Raw genomic sequence first — 14,781 nt, forward strand, 5'->3', positions numbered from 1 at the left:
CTATTATCAGTAAATAAATAACCTCCAGCATTACAGATAAGCACATTAGAGAAAGAAATTGGGAGACTTATTGGCAAAGTGTTTGATGACACATCTGTGACTTCATGCAGTAGCTGGCAATTTTACAATTAAACTGAAGAATTTGTACCCTGCAGGCTTCCATGCCTTTCAATTACTGTAACAGAAATAATGAGCCTTGCACTCGGATAACTCAGAGCATTAATAATTTATCTTTCAAAATATACGTCTTAGCACTGCTGAAACATAAAGTCAATATTTCCAAACAGTTCTACAGAGACTACTTCAGTTTTCTTCTCAAGGAGAAATGCCAAACGCGTTCTCTTGGCTTTACTGCAATCCAGGCATTAATTTGGATGTGAAGAAAACACAAACTTTGACCCATTCCTGCAATCAGCAGAATATTCATTTCAGATGCAGCTCTTACAAGCAGCTGCTCACACTTTCTGCACCTTTCTCCTTTACAGCGCCTAGCAAACAGATGTTCTCATTCACTTACCCTTAGTTCTACCTCTTTGCCAAGTAAGTCATACAGATTTGCTCCTTTGGAGGTGATTTCAGAAGCAAGCTGTCTAGTTGCCTTCAAGTCAGCAATCTGGAAACACAGCAACAGCAGAGAATGGTAAAAGAGAATCCACAATATCACAAAGAAAATCAACAACAGATTTTTCTTATTTTTGTGTTAAAAAGAAGGCCATCACAGAGACTGAAACTGCCACAGCACTGAAGTTGTCCACTGGAATCAGAGCAAGTCCACCTCCAGGCTTGAACATGGCCTTGGTTAGGCACCATTTAGACACAGGCTGCCTGGTGAGATCCCAGGCACTTCAGATCAAAGCTGACTGAGCCACTTGTTCGTTCGTGTGCTACCCATGGCAGACAGAAACACCTCTTTCATATGCAGAAGTACATACACCAAAAGGTATGCAGCCAGGACACTGTGTAAGAACTGAGCATGGATCATCTAGAAGTGGTTTTTCTCATGATTTCTCTGAAGTGCTTTCCTCATAAAAAGGAATAATTGTGGTTCTGCCATCTTTTCAAGAACAGCTATTACTGCCAAATAGGCAGACACAGGAGAGCATTGCTACAAAGTAATCAAATGTTATATCAGGATATAGAAAAGGTGCTAAAAGTAACAAAAAGCAGCAACAAGAACTCTTATTGCACAAAGCATGACTTTCTTTAGTATCCCAGGAAGGCATTTAAGGGCTTGGAAGGCTTTGATGTCTGTTTGGATAATATGAATATTGCCTTTTAGCTCAATGCAAACTGGCCCAAAATCCAATGTTCTGTCAGTATTTCTGAAGCTCGTATGTTGCAGTGATGTTAGTAGATAAAAAATCACCTTTATCCTCGCATACTCCAACATCCCTACAATTTTAACAGCATTTCAAAATAATTATAAACAATTTGGTGACACTATTTCCTTGTACTATGTAACCTCAACCAAGATGAAGCCGTACGAACTTCCTTGTGAGAACGTTCTCTCCTTAAGTCTCAGAAGATGCATTTGTTTTTCACAGGCTCACACAACACTCTCGCCCACAACAGAAGTAAAAGTTTTCCTTACTTTTGAACCAAGATCAAACTTGAATTTGCTGCTGTCTTCCTCAATGATGTCTGTGTGCTCCATTCCCCCTGTATTCATTGCGCTGTAAAGCACAGAGGTGACTTTCAGCAGTTCTCTCACCGCGTAGCCATCTGCCTGGTAAAGCTTCTTGGTGTTGAGCTTTATGTGGGCCTTGGTAGCCTTTGCAAAGAAAGAAACCATCATGCCACAAAAAACAACAAAATCTCCATCTACCCCTTCTTACTTCACTCAGAAGCTCACACTGGAGGCGCTGCTGTCTGCTTTAAACAGATAAAACTTCCTGTTTGGAAAGAGATTTGCTTAACCACATTGCTGTCATTTCTAAAGAAACCTTCCTGAGATGCGTGTACTTTCTGTATGTCAGAACATTTGCAGATAATTGCCAGAATGAAAAAACTCAAACTATTCATTAATTCTTCCCCATGTGAAGATCAGCAAAACCCCTGTGCACCACTTAAATTCAAATTAAGTTTAAGTGGAATGTAAGTGCTGCCCAGGTCTTGTGATGATGCTGCAGAGAGGTAAATTTCACCCTTAATGAGTTACAAGAATAAGATCAATTATCCTAATTTATCTGCCTTCTCCTCCAGCAGTAGCTTCAGAGTATTTTATTGTTTCTCAAATTATTCCCTGTTATAATATTACTGACTTCATCCTCTTGCCTTCCATCTCTGAAAGGAAAAAACGCATTAGAAATTACAATATCTTCTTTTTATACTTCAAAATAGCAAAGGAGAAAAGCAAGCATCATCAAAATCACATATCTGTCACAGAATGGACACGAGTGTAATTCTCTCATCCCCTGCCAGGTGGCTGAACCTACTTCATGCAAACCACACAGCTGAAAGGAGGCCCTGGAGCCTCCAGAACAGGTTATGGATGTTGTACACTCTGATCAGGGCCACTATGAGACTTGCAGTACAAAAACCCTTAATTGCTTTTGAAAATGTTGTCTACCACGACCTCAGCTGAACCAACATTCAAGATGGAAAGCCAAACACGTCCTCTTTCCCTCTCTTTCAGTAAGAAAGGAACTAAAAAAAAACCTGAATCATGGAAACAGCAGGAATAAAATTTCAAGAGAAGCATGTCATTAAATGTTAAACATCCACTACACAAAGAAAACCAACACAACACACCACGAAGGATGTGGTTAAAGGCAGGAATTCCAATTGCAGCTCCATTCACCCTCAAGAGAGAAAAATCAATGCCAGGCAAAAAGAAAAAAAAAATGTATTTCACTCAAAGACAATTTAGGAAAAAAAGAGGCAAAAACCACATACAACTACATGTGTTTCCCAGATTGGCATAATGGCGTTGCTTGTTCAGGCTGGTAACCTCACATCTGGAAAGCCTGAGGTGCAGCCACCTACCTTACAGCAACTCTAAGTGGTGGTAAAAGATTCGCTCTGAGAAAAGTATGCCTCAATTGAATAAGTGAGAAGGCACGCAAAGCAGAATGCTGAAGTATGATTCAATATCATAATGAAAACATCCATCAGAGTTTATAAACACTGGAGCATACAACTGAATCTGGCATCCAAAGTCATCTATAAATAAGCAAGAATCTCCTCTGCATCTATTTTAAATAGATTCACTATATCTTTCACTCTCATCTTTTTCTTCCACTCAAAGTGATAAAGATGAATACTGTTTTAGCATTAGATGTGTAGTTCCCAATTTTATAAAGCCAGATGCAACAGCACAAGATCTCAGTAAGAAAACAGCCTGCTCTGTGCAAGCTTAGGGTCGCTACTACAGCAGGACCCCACAGGGCCTTGTTTTGGAGCCATGCAAATACAAACCTAAGAGAGCACCAAGCCCCAAACAGCCTTCAAATCAAGTAGGAATATTCCTACTCTACCTACTCCTACGACATAAATGAAACCACACACGGGATTAGGGATGGAGTTTTATCACCTCTATCACTGCAATAACTGAAGCTTTACTATTAGTAAGTTCTAAAATAAAGTTCCCTCTCCCTTCCTTTTCATCTTCTTATTATTTTTTTCTTTTTCTTTCTAATCCTGAGCAGAATACGTTGGTCAGTTTTACAACCTGAACACGATTACTTTGGAGAGAAAACAATGCTGCCTGCAGTGTGACATACATCACAAGAATACAATACAGCTCAGCCACCCCTCACAAGGAAACTATGAGGGATTAAGAGGGAAATCATTCAAGCTAACATGGAACAAGCATTTCAGTGTGAAATAAGCAGACGTACCATGAACTGAGCTACAGCCTTAATGAAGAAAACCCGGTCCTGTTCCGTCTCAACATCAGAGGGAATGTCAGACTGAGGTTCATACCTGTGGAAGCACACATAGATTTGGATGAGAAATACACGTGCAGGGTTAAGGAGACACTTCACTTGAGAGGCAAAGTCAGAAAGAAATGGAAAAAAAACCAACACGTATGAGACTGGAAAACAGCTCTTCAGCTCCTACTGCAGCTGGGACTGCCAAGGCCCCACAGTGCCACACTGGGGCTGTGCCCAAAATGCAAAAGCTGTAAAGCCTGAGATGTTTCTCCAGAAGGAATTGGTCCTTTGGAGCACCACATACATTTTCAATCAGGGTTTTTTGATCAGGATCAAAACGGAGTTGGCAAAATCAAGTCCATGAAACACTTAGAAAATAACTTCCTACTTAAATCACAAAGAGCTTACAGAACCCAAACTTAACTCCAATCTCTTTCAAATCATGTTTGCAACTAAAAGCAAGGCACGTGCAAAGTATTTTGTGTGCTGTGAAGTGCAATCAAAAGGCTTCTCCAGCAGAAAAGCTGTCTGTCACTGCATGAGCCTTACTCTGAACAGAGAAAGATGCTGGTGTTCAGTTTGGTCTGAAATCAAACCACCTCCCTCCCGGGCTCAGCGCTGCCAGTAACATTACAACGCACAGGTTTGAGCTTCTTAAGCACGTGGGTACATTAGAAAAATGCTGTTTTAAAAAGCAGGAGCTTTAATTTCTTTCAATTGTCGTGTGGTGGTGCTGCTACACACCACAGGGGAACTCCGATTTGTGATTTTAAACATGAGGTGAAGGCAACAAGTCATGCAGACACTGCGTGTAACAGCCCTATTCCAAAGACTCAGTTCCAGCACTTGTGAATCATTTATAAGTATCCCCCAATTTTATTGATAATACATTGTGACAACATTCAGGAAACACATCCATTACACTTAAATTCCCAGCTGTTATATTAGTTACAAATTCGGGCCAAAGAAGCAGTAATTAGGTGAGCAGTTCACTGTCATGGCTTCCACTGTAATATACTGTAATACACCATGTTACGAGCAGCAGCTTTGGTTATTTTTTCACTCATGTGGGGGAAAGAAGATAATTTGATTAGAAATAGGTTCCATAAACATTTAAACAAAGTCTGTCCATGGGTTGGGTGGCTGTGAAAGTACAGCAGGACAGCAGGAGGTGAGCACCTCTTTTTGGAACAGCACAGATGCTATACAAGGCCAAGGTGAAACAACGGTAATTGTAGTAAGATAGAGGAGCTGCTAGTGTGCATTAGTGTGGTTGGGGTGCAGGGTACTTTCAGTATCTAAAGGGGTGGGAAGGAGGAAGGGGACAGGCTGCTGTGGCAGGGTAAGGGGAAATGGTTTTAAATGAAAAGAGGGGGGATTTAGATTGGATATAAGGAAGAATTGTTACAATACAGGCAATGAGGCACCAGCATAGATTGCCCAGAGAGGTGATGGGTCCCCCAGCCCTGCAGCCCCCCAAGGTGAGACTGGATGGGCTCTGGTCAGTGATGGAGCTGTGAGTGACCCTGTTCACAGAATCACAGAATGACCCGGGTTGGAAGGGACCTCAAGGATCATGTAGTTCCAACCCCCCTGCCTGGCAGGGCCACCAAACATACACCTTTACTAGATCAGGTTGCCCAGGAGACCCCATAGATCCCCATAGAGACCCCATAGACCCCATAGAGACCCCATAGATCTTGCTGAGGGTGCACTCCATTCCCTCATCGATGTCATTAATAAAGATGTTCAAGAGCACCGGTCCCAAGACAGACCCTTGGGGGACACCGCTCGTTACCGGCCTCCACCTGGACATAGAGCCATTGACCACCAACCTCTGTCTGCGGCCTTTCAACCAATTGCTGATCCATCCAGTTGTCCACCCATCAAACCCACTTCCCTCCAATTTGGAGATGAGGATGTGATGTGATGTCAAAGGCCTTGCTCAGGTCCAGAGCAAGCAGGAGGGTCCCTCAGCAGCCAGTGGCTGTGTGCAGGCAGGAGGCCGTGAGCTGTACGGGGTGTATGGACACACTGTGCTGTGTCTGTACCCACCTCCTCACCATCCACAGCAGCAGTTCGGCCACCAGCGCGAAGTTGGGCGCGTGGAAGTTCTCCATTGAGACCAGGCGGGGGTAGCCCAGGGCCCGCAGCATCTCGGTCAGGTCTGAAAGACAACGAGCAGCGGGGCTTAGGCCCGGCGACACCAGGCGGCTCAGAAGGACCGACCGAGGCAACAGACGGCGCCATTTCACTACAGAAATCCCCGCAGGGCGACACGGGGACTTGGAACGAGCTGCTCCCGAACCGACCCATCCCGACCGGGCCCGTCAACCCGCCGGACTCACTGCGCACATCGCGGTACGACATCGCGCGGCCCACACACACTAGGCCGCACCGTGCGTCGCTATGGCAACGAGCAACGGCGCGGCGGAGGGGCCAAACTTAGTCGGAAAGCGAAGCGGTCCGTGCACTCATTCAAACACGAACACCAGGCAGCACAAAGTTGCTACTGAACTGGGTGCAACTTTGGAGCAAACAAGGTGCACCGAGCAGCAAACAAAGCTGTGCTCAACCCACAGCATGTGCACCCAACTCCATGGCCATCAACTGTCACACAGCTCAGCTCACACCTCAAGGCTTTTTCTCCTTCACCTGCAAATTCTGTTGGAAACGAAGCTCCTGATGCAGTGCCAGCATTATGCAGTGCGAACCGTGCCCTGTGTGCGCCTTGCTTTGTGCAGCAGGGGGGGAGATGTCTGCAGCCAACAAGGGGATGGGTGGGAAGCTGATGTGGTCTCACTGCAGGGACAACCAGACCTTGCAGCACTCACCTGCTTGAGCCCAGAGCCCAAAGAGCAGTTTGGTCACATCTGGGATCCCCCTGCAGACAAGAGACCTTTCTATTGCTCTGCCCCATTATCATCACTTCAGAAGCAGAGGGGTCTCCCTGGTCTCACTGCTCCTCCATCAGCCTGTTGGGTTTTTATGTTCGTTTTTAGAGTTCTGCTCTTTGCAGAGCGTGTTTTTTGGCAGCGTTTGCCATCCAAGTTGCTGTCACATCCCTCTGGCCAAATTCTCACACGGCAGCACCTGGCACGTTGTCCTAAAGCATTTCTTTGCCATAATTCTTTGAGGAGAGCTGCTGCTTTGCACTGCTCCCATCACACGCAGCCCAAAGGAGCAGCTGTGATTCCTGAGCCAGATCATTGCAGCGGGGGTTTCTGATGCTCAAAGATCCCAAACAAACTGTTCTCAGCAGCAGGAAAGCCATGCAGGGCAGATTGGGGACAATTAGGGGATGGTTTGGGTGCACCCTGGGGACACTTTGGGATGTAGGAGCACAGCAACAAGAGCTGCAGCCCCAGAGCCCTCCTGGGCAGGCTGAGCCGTGGCAGCAGAACTGTGCCCATATCATGTGCAGAAGGCTCCTCTATGCCCCAGCTTCATCCACCTTGCCTTGAAACTTAGACATCTAAAGCTGAAAGAAGTCTCTCTATATGCACACATACTATTAATGAGAGGAAGAAAAGTCTTGGGTTGCACCTCACGTCTCCAGGAGAGAGGATGGGACTTCTAAGGAGCAATTCTGAGCACGGGAAGATGGGGGACAGCTGGGAAAGAAGCCACAGTGCAGCTTGTGCTGAGAGACCCCAGGGATGCAGAGCTCTGCCTCCGGGGAAGGGAAGCATCCAGGAATGTCACGCTCCTGGTAATTACTTTGCACATCAGCTCCTGCCTGTGCTGGCATTAAGGGAGCCGGGAGAGCAGAGCTCAGTGCCAGGCCGAGCAGCAGCCCATGTATCAAGCAGGAGGGGTAATAAATCAACCGCCTGTTTGATCACTCAGCAGATAAGCGAGAGAGGCTACTTAGGGTGAAAAACATCCCCAAGCAAGTAGACTTCCAGAGCTATCTCAGGCTTTGTCTGACAGATCGGGAGAGGAGGCACTGGGGTCCCAGCAGTGAGAAATGCAGCGATATTCCCACCCCCCAGCAGCTCCATTCAAAGCTGAATGACAGCAGCCCTGCCTGAAGCCAGCTGTAAGAGCTCATCTCCCCCACACCCACCTCATTTTGGGGTGCCCAATTTAAGGTGGTTTGGCACAGCTGTGTGTATTGACAGCGTGAGGCTGAATGCCCAGATCATTGTCACTGTCAGGGTAATGATCACGTTCTGGACCCCTGCTGGGCTTGCTGGGAGGACAGCAGTGGATGGGATGAGATCTGCTTAAATGAGTGGGAATGGAGAAGTCCCACCCAGCTTCTGAATGAGCAGGAGCAAAATGAGAGCTGCAGCCTCTCGTCCCTGAATTAGGGGGTACAGCAGCCACAACACAGAGCATGGATGCAGCACTGTCTACTGAGCACTTACATATGGAGAAGGGCAGGCTGTGCCCTTCTGCAGAGGATGGGTACAAAGAGTCCAACTCCAGGGCAGGATGTGAATATAGATGATTTTCACAGAAGTTCTTGATCTTATCGCTCAGCCTTCCTGCCTGGATGAGGCGAGCTTGGTGGAAGCGAGGGGGATTTGGGCAGCTCTGAATGCAGAGCTGTGACCCACATTCTGCTCTGGGCTGCTGGGAGCAAGTGCCAAATCCATTCACAGCCCTCTGAGCCCAGCACAGGTCTGTCAGAGCAGATCCACCTGCAACCCACAATGATGGGAAGGGTTACAGAGCTGCTCAGCTGATACCATCTTATTGTAAGAAAGACTCTCCAGCATCGAAGGCCATGAAAAGCCAATTTTCCCCTGCCCTTCGCAGGAACATCCTCAAGGCAGGACCCTTCTGGGGGCACAGTGCAGTGAGCAGGGCTTCCCAGAGGGCAGTGAGGGCTGTGTGCCACCCCGTGCAGCGTGCAGAGGAAGGGGAAGCACTTTGTGGCTTGGGGTGAGTTTTGGGGCAGAAGCATTAATTCTGCTGGCAGTGCAGCAGGAGAACTGCTGGGGGATGTGGGCACTGTGCTGCTCCAGGCTCTGGCAATGCTGGAGATTAGTTTTCAGCATCCATCCCTACCTGAACCAGGGAGATGTGAGCAGGATCCAGATCGTGCTGTATGTGTGCAGCACCCTCTTACAGGAGCAAAGCCCAGGGTGAGCAGTCCTGAGCAGTCCTGAGCTTCCCCAGTGTTGCTCTGCACTCTCACAGCTACCTTTGATAGCACCATCTGCTGATATGGAAACACTTTGCTTTTTAAGCAGCCAAATCCCATCCAGAGCTCAGGGCAGGCCTGCACAGCGGAAACCCCATAGCCACGCACAGCCCCGTGCTGCTGGATCTCTGTACCCAGCGAGGTGCCAGCACCCTATTCTGAGAAATTCACTGAATAATTGCAAATCAGGACGTGTTGATTTGCATTCCTGTTCTGTGAATTGCTGCTGCTCTCAGGCTGTGCCCCCACTTGGTGCTCAGCTCCCCCAGTCACATTGGGCTGCCCACAGCGTGATGTGGGGTGCAGATGTAGAGTGCCCACACATCCCCAAGTGGGGACAGGGACAGGACAGGGACACCCCTGTCCTGGAGCAGCGCAGGGAGGTGGAGCTGTCACACCTCCAGCCATGCTCAGCGGTGCCCCATAGTCGGGATCCGGCCCCGCAGAACCGCAGTCGCTATGGAGACCCTGTGCCTGAGGGCATCAATATGGAGAGGCACGGTGTGTTCCTCGTGTCCCTGCTCCACCAGCCCCGAAAGCCGAGCTGCATCCGGCCTTGTGGTTGGGGGACATGGGGAGCTCAGCCAGCAGCCCTAATGGCCGAAGGGGGTCAGCAGGCAGCAGCCCTCCTGCTCCCAGGGGACCATCCAGACCGCCGGGCATCTGTGTGTGTTGGCATCAACCACTCCAGGGTGGGACGGCGGCCACACGATGTAGGGACGTGGGGAGCCCAACCCCAATCCCAACTGTGTGCCCAGGTGCCCAGGTGCATCCCATAGTGGTGTGATGAGCAGCACCGGGCTGTGTCCTTAGCCACACGCTCAGTGATGCTTGTGCAGAGAAACCCCATGGGATCCACCTTCCATCTCCACCCCACACAGAACACACCAGACCCACGGCCACCCATCTCAAGAGCAGAATTCTGAGCTGGGGAGGCCACCCCGAAGGCAAACCTCCCCCCAGGCAGCTTTCCTCGCAGCAGGTTCTGCTTCACTCCAAGCAGCCAACCCTCAGCCCTGGTTGGTTTCATGTGAGTAACTGATCCGGCTGCTAATTGCTCTGAGCTGCTTCCCCCGTGCAGAGCCCACCGGATTGGTTTCAAGGTAAACATCACATCCTCTGCACAATAAATGTGCATTTAGGGACAGCCCTTCCCACCTGGCTGCCTAAGGACCCTCACTGTGGGCTGTGCCCCCCACATCCCCCAGCTGCCCTCTCCCTGTCCCCCTGGGTGGGGTGACCCCAGCAGCACCCCACTAAGGGACAGCCACCACGGGGGGCACAGCGCCCCGAGTCCCTCCCTGTGCTGTACCAAAGGGGGTCCGCACCCCTCACCCCTCTGTCACCACCACTCCAAGGGCTCAGGGGAGCCCTTCTTATCCCCGTGTGTTCCCCCGCCTCCTCCCGGGGCCACGCTCTCGATGGGGCGGCCCTGATTGAGCCCCGGGAGGCGGTGCCGCCCCCAACTCCCTCCACCCCCCCGTCGGGGCTCGGCGTTGGTGGGAGGCGGCGGGGCCGCATTCGCCGCCCGTTCGCTGTCGCGTTCACGTCGCTGAGCCCCGGGCTGCGGAGCCGCCGAGCACGGTAAGGGAACGGGGGGCGGAGGGGGGAGCCGTGATGAGAGGAGGGGTGCGGAGCCATGGGAACCCCTCGGAGGTACCGGGAGCCGGGTAGGGCGACTGCTGGGGGGCTCAGCCGGGGGGATGCGGGACGAGGGAGAGCTCTGATGGGAGGGAGAGCTCGGGGGTAAAGGCTCCGGACCCCCGTGGCACCCGGCCCCGCCGCCGACCCCCTGTGGCAGCCGGGCTGCGGGGTGCGGTGCGGTGGTGGCTCCCCGAGGTGTCGGGGTCCGGCAGGGACGCGGCCCGGAGCTGCGCCGGGACCGACCGCGAGAAGCAGCGCGACGGAACCGGCACGGCCATGAGGGACGCCCCGAGCTCCGGGTACCTCGTGCACCTCGCGTGGATGTGCTTCTTCTCCACCGTGCCGGTAAGGGGCGGCCGTGGAGCCCGGAGTGTGCGTGGGGGGGGTGCCCTCGGGGTGTCCCTCTGAGCCGCTTTGCGCTGCAGCACGGCGGGGCCAAGGTGCTGGAGAGAACCTTCGAGGAGTGGATGCGGTACCGGGATGAGTGTCTGCGGAGGATGGCGAGCGAGCCCTACCCCGCGGGTACGGCCGGCACCGGGGGCTGCTCCGGGTCACAGCGTCACACCGCGGGGGCCGCGGGTCTGAACGACTCGCGTGGGGCACAGGGGGGGGGGGTCTGAGCTGCTGCCATCCGACTGTCGGCTTCTCCCCATCGACCCAAGGGCTGTTCTGCAACCGCACGTTTGACATGTACGCCTGCTGGCCCGATGGCAGCCCCGGCACCGCCGTCAACGTCTCCTGCCCCTTCTACCTGCCCTGGTTTGAGAAAGGTGACGCTGAGTTGCAGCCGTCCCATAGCTGGGGGCTGCGGGGCCTGGGGCTGAGCGGGGTGGGTTTGGGGGCATGTATGACACGGGGAGGGCAGTGAGAACACAGCGCCATTGGGTGCCCACTGCCACGGCGGGCCCAGTGTTGGCACCCCAAGGAACACACCACGCTCTGTGCCCGCAGTGAAGCACGGCTTGGTGAGCCGGCGCTGCGGTGCCGACGGGCAGTGGGTGATGGTGAACGGCAGCCAGCCATGGAGGGACTATTCACAGTGTGAGGAGGAGCTGGAGGATGGCGCCGAGGAGGTGGGAGCTCGGGCAGGGTGGGGGCACCCCGGGGTGCCTGGCAGGCAGCGGGTGCTGACAGCACAGGGCTCACCTGCAGGAGGGCGCCCGCAGGCTGATGGTGAGCTTCAAGGTGCTGTACACCGTGGGCTACGCGCTGTCACTCCTCACCCTCGTCTCCGCTCTGCTCGTTCTCACCGTCTTCAGGTAGGAGCAGGGTGGGCACACGGTGCTGAGGGGTGCCCCCGCCGCTCCCTGACCCCACGGCTCTCCCCAGGAAGCTGCACTGCACCAGGAACTACATCCACGCCAACCTGTTCGCCTCCTTCGGGCTGAGGGCCACCTCGGTGATGGTGAAGGACGCGCTGCTGGAGCGGCGCTGGGGCGCGGAGGTGCTGCAGGTGGCCGACTGGCAGGCACTGCTCAGCCACGAGGTGAGGGCATGGAGGGGGTGAGCTCTTGGGCTGTGCCCCCGGCCCATGGGCTGCTGATTTACCCTGTGAACAAGTCCCTGAGACACTCATGGATCCCATAGACAAACTTTGGTGCGCTGTTTCCTCACTGTGGCTGAGCTCTTTGTGCACCCATTCATAATGAAGGAGCTCTCAGGGCACACACGTACCTCTGTGCACCCTGGCTGAGCTCTTGGGGGCATCCTTACATGTGTTGGATGAGCTCTTGGGGCGCCCTATGGACAAGCCCCCAGCCCCACCACATCTCTCTCTGACAGGCAGCACTGGGCTGTCGTGCAGCGCAGGTGCTGATGCAGTACTGCATCCTGGCCAACCACTACTGGTTCCTGGTGGAGGCCGTCTACCTCTACAAGCTGCTGATCGGTGCAGTCTTCTCTGAGAAGAACTACTACCGGCTGTACCTGTACCTGGGCTGGGGTAGGAGCCACCCGGGGGGTGCATGGTGGCGTGGGACCTTTCCTGTGCCCCACAGTGTCCCCAGACTGGGGCCGGTTTCTCAGCTCAGGCGGGTGCTTGGTTTTACAGGGTGTGCTGTGTGACTTGCAGGGACCCCCGTGGTGTTTGTGGTGCCCTGGATGGCTGCAAAGTACCTGAAGGAGAATGCAGAGTGAGTGGCTGTGTGTGGGGCCTCATCCTGCTCCCCAGCACCACAACCACGCTGCTGTCTGTGTCTCGTGGGCAGGTGCTGGGCACTGAACGAGAACATGGCATACTGGTGGATCATCCGCATCCCCATCCTGCTCGCCTCCATGGTAGGGGACCCCAGTGACGGTGCTGGAGGCTGGGGCAGCCCCAGGCTGGGGTTGGGGTGAAGGGAGGGATGGCTCTGCTCCATGGATGCCCCGCGTTGTCCATCCCAGATCAACCTGCTGATCTTCATGAGGATCCTCAAGGTGATCTTGGCCAAGTTGCGTGCCAACCAGAAGGGCTACGCTGACTACAAGCTGCGGTGAGGGCAGGCAGCCTGTGCTGGTTCCTCCATCCTGTGCCTCATTACATGAGTACCCTGAGCTCCAATAAGAGCTGCTCCCTGCTGGCTGCAATGCCCACAGGGAAACGTTGCCATCTTTCAGGCTGGCAAAAGCCACGCTGACACTCATCCCCCTCTTTGGGATCCATGAAGTCGTCTTCATCTTTGCCACCGATGAGCAAACCACGGGCATCCTGCGCTACATCAAGGTCTTCTTCACCCTCTTCCTCAACTCCTTCCAGGTGAGGTGGGGCCACATCCCATCCCTGTCCTGTGCCATAAGAATTGGGGGCCCTCTCTCCCTTCCCTCTGCCCCATGGTGACCCAGATGGGGACAAGAACAACCCCCTCTACTCAACCCACATGGACAGATGGTATGCCTGCATTGGGGATGCTCTTAGGGTTGGCCCCAAAGGCAGCAGTGACACAAAGCCCCCAGACCAAGGGACTTACAGCCATGTTGTCTCCATAGGGGTTCCTGGTGGCCGTGCTGTACTGCTTTGCCAACAAGGAGGTACGTGGCCCTGTAGAACGGAGCAGCTTTAACTTTGGCTCAGGGGGGTGGGTTCTCTGCTCATGCTGGGGAGGGCACTGCCAGGGAAAAGCTGTTGGTATCTCACCCCAGGTGAAGTCAGAGATGAAGAAGAAGTGGCAGCTGTGGAAGCTCGACCACCCCGCGCTCTGCTGCACGCAGTGATAGCGGCACCACCGGGCTCTGCTCCGGCTGCTGGAGGGTCTGACACCAATGTTCACAGTGGGGGAGCAGCCACCACCAGCCCCACGTGTGTGTGTGTGTGTGCAAAGCTGCAAGGAGCAGACCCAGCTGCGGCACCCTACCTGTGCAGGCATCCATGTAGCAGGACAGGAGCACAGCTGTTGCATCCCAAGCTGTGCCAGCACCACGCTGGGCATTGCACTCCTGCTCACCTCACCAGGGCCACCTTGCCACCATCACGAGACCCCTGCAAGGCATCCTGCAGCAATCCTCTCCACATCCAGGTGCTGTTCACCACCGCCTTCCCTCCAGCACACTGCATGGAGCAGCCCCCTCCCACCCCCCAACCCTCTGCCTCCCAGTGCAGCTCCTGCAGCAGCCCAAGCCTTAACACTGCTCAGTGTCCCAGCTGCATTGGCTGCAGCAGGAGCTCTCTTCCAAGCTCTGGTGCCCCCATAAAAGCTGATTGCAGCAACAGAAACCACCACCCCCCCAGCCTCTCACTTTTACCTCCAGTAGCAGAACAGGCGTGCTGCCGAGGCTGCAGCTCCCATCACACAGTGCTTTGCCTCATAGAAAAGGCTGCTCCAGCAGCAGGGAGGCTGCAGCTCTTACACCCTGCTCCATGCAGGTGAATACAGGTGGTTCTCCATTGCTGTGAGTGTGGCCCACCCAGCCCCTGCTGCCTCACTTTCTGAGCCTCTGATAAATGCAGAGGTTGGAGGAGGCTGCACCGGGCTCCATTGACTGAGTTGGAGTCGAAGCAGGTTTGCTGGACAGACGTATAACCCCTGTCAGACCATTTTGCACACTGACTCTTTTCAGATGTAAATAAATGTTTATTTTTCAGCAAGCAGAGCGTGCCACTTGTGTGCCCTGAGGGAGGGGAATGGCTCT

At 53.0% G+C, this 14,781-nt stretch overlaps 2 protein-coding genes across 8 annotated transcripts in view; one reads left to right on the plus strand and one right to left on the minus strand.

The window, feature by feature from the left end:
* Nucleotides 1-6,289, minus strand: part of IFT38 (intraflagellar transport 38) — a 38,570-nt gene extending 32,281 nt beyond the window's left edge. For all 4 annotated transcript variants that reach the window (XR_014934107.1, XR_014934106.1, XM_015877368.3 and 1 more), the window contains exons 1-5: nt 6,224-6,289; nt 5,931-6,042; nt 3,840-3,924; nt 1,592-1,771; nt 518-613 (exon numbers count right to left, since the gene is read on the minus strand). Coding sequence is in view for 2 of the 4 variants with exons in the window: in XM_015877368.3 (XP_015732854.1) it covers nt 518-613; nt 1,592-1,771; nt 3,840-3,924; nt 5,931-6,042; nt 6,224-6,245 (495 nt within the window). In the remaining 2 variants the exon portion in view is untranslated. The remainder of the gene's footprint in view (nt 1-517; nt 614-1,591; nt 1,772-3,839; nt 3,925-5,930; nt 6,043-6,223) is intronic.
* A 3,820-nt stretch (nt 6,290-10,109) lies between these two features.
* LOC107320877 (glucagon receptor-like) lies at nt 10,110-14,737 on the plus strand. Of its 4 annotated transcripts, none has more exons than XM_015877160.2 (14): nt 10,110-10,614; nt 10,887-11,019; nt 11,100-11,196; nt 11,337-11,444; nt 11,626-11,747; nt 11,827-11,933; nt 12,004-12,160; nt 12,457-12,616; nt 12,746-12,806; nt 12,882-12,951; nt 13,060-13,148; nt 13,273-13,411; nt 13,642-13,683; nt 13,795-14,737. In XM_015877160.2, the coding sequence occupies exons 2-14, from the start codon at nt 10,951-10,953 to the stop codon at nt 13,864-13,866; spliced, it is 1,293 nt and encodes a 430-aa protein (XP_015732646.1). In that variant the 5' UTR covers nt 10,110-10,614; nt 10,887-10,950; the 3' UTR covers nt 13,867-14,737. The 4 variants fall into 4 exon arrangements, 3 of the variants coding, with proteins under 3 accessions (XP_015732646.1, XP_085370948.1, XP_085370949.1); XR_014934108.1 differs by having other exon boundaries at nt 10,519-10,614; nt 12,725-12,806; XM_085514823.1 differs by lacking the exon at nt 10,110-10,614 and having other exon boundaries at nt 10,725-11,019.
* The last annotated feature ends 44 nt before the right edge of the window (nt 14,738-14,781 follow it).

Source organism: Coturnix japonica, chromosome 13 (genome assembly GCF_054131305.1).
Source record: "Coturnix japonica strain WE chromosome 13, WE-NBRP24, whole genome shotgun sequence".
NCBI lineage: Eukaryota > Metazoa > Chordata > Aves > Galliformes > Phasianidae > Coturnix > Coturnix japonica.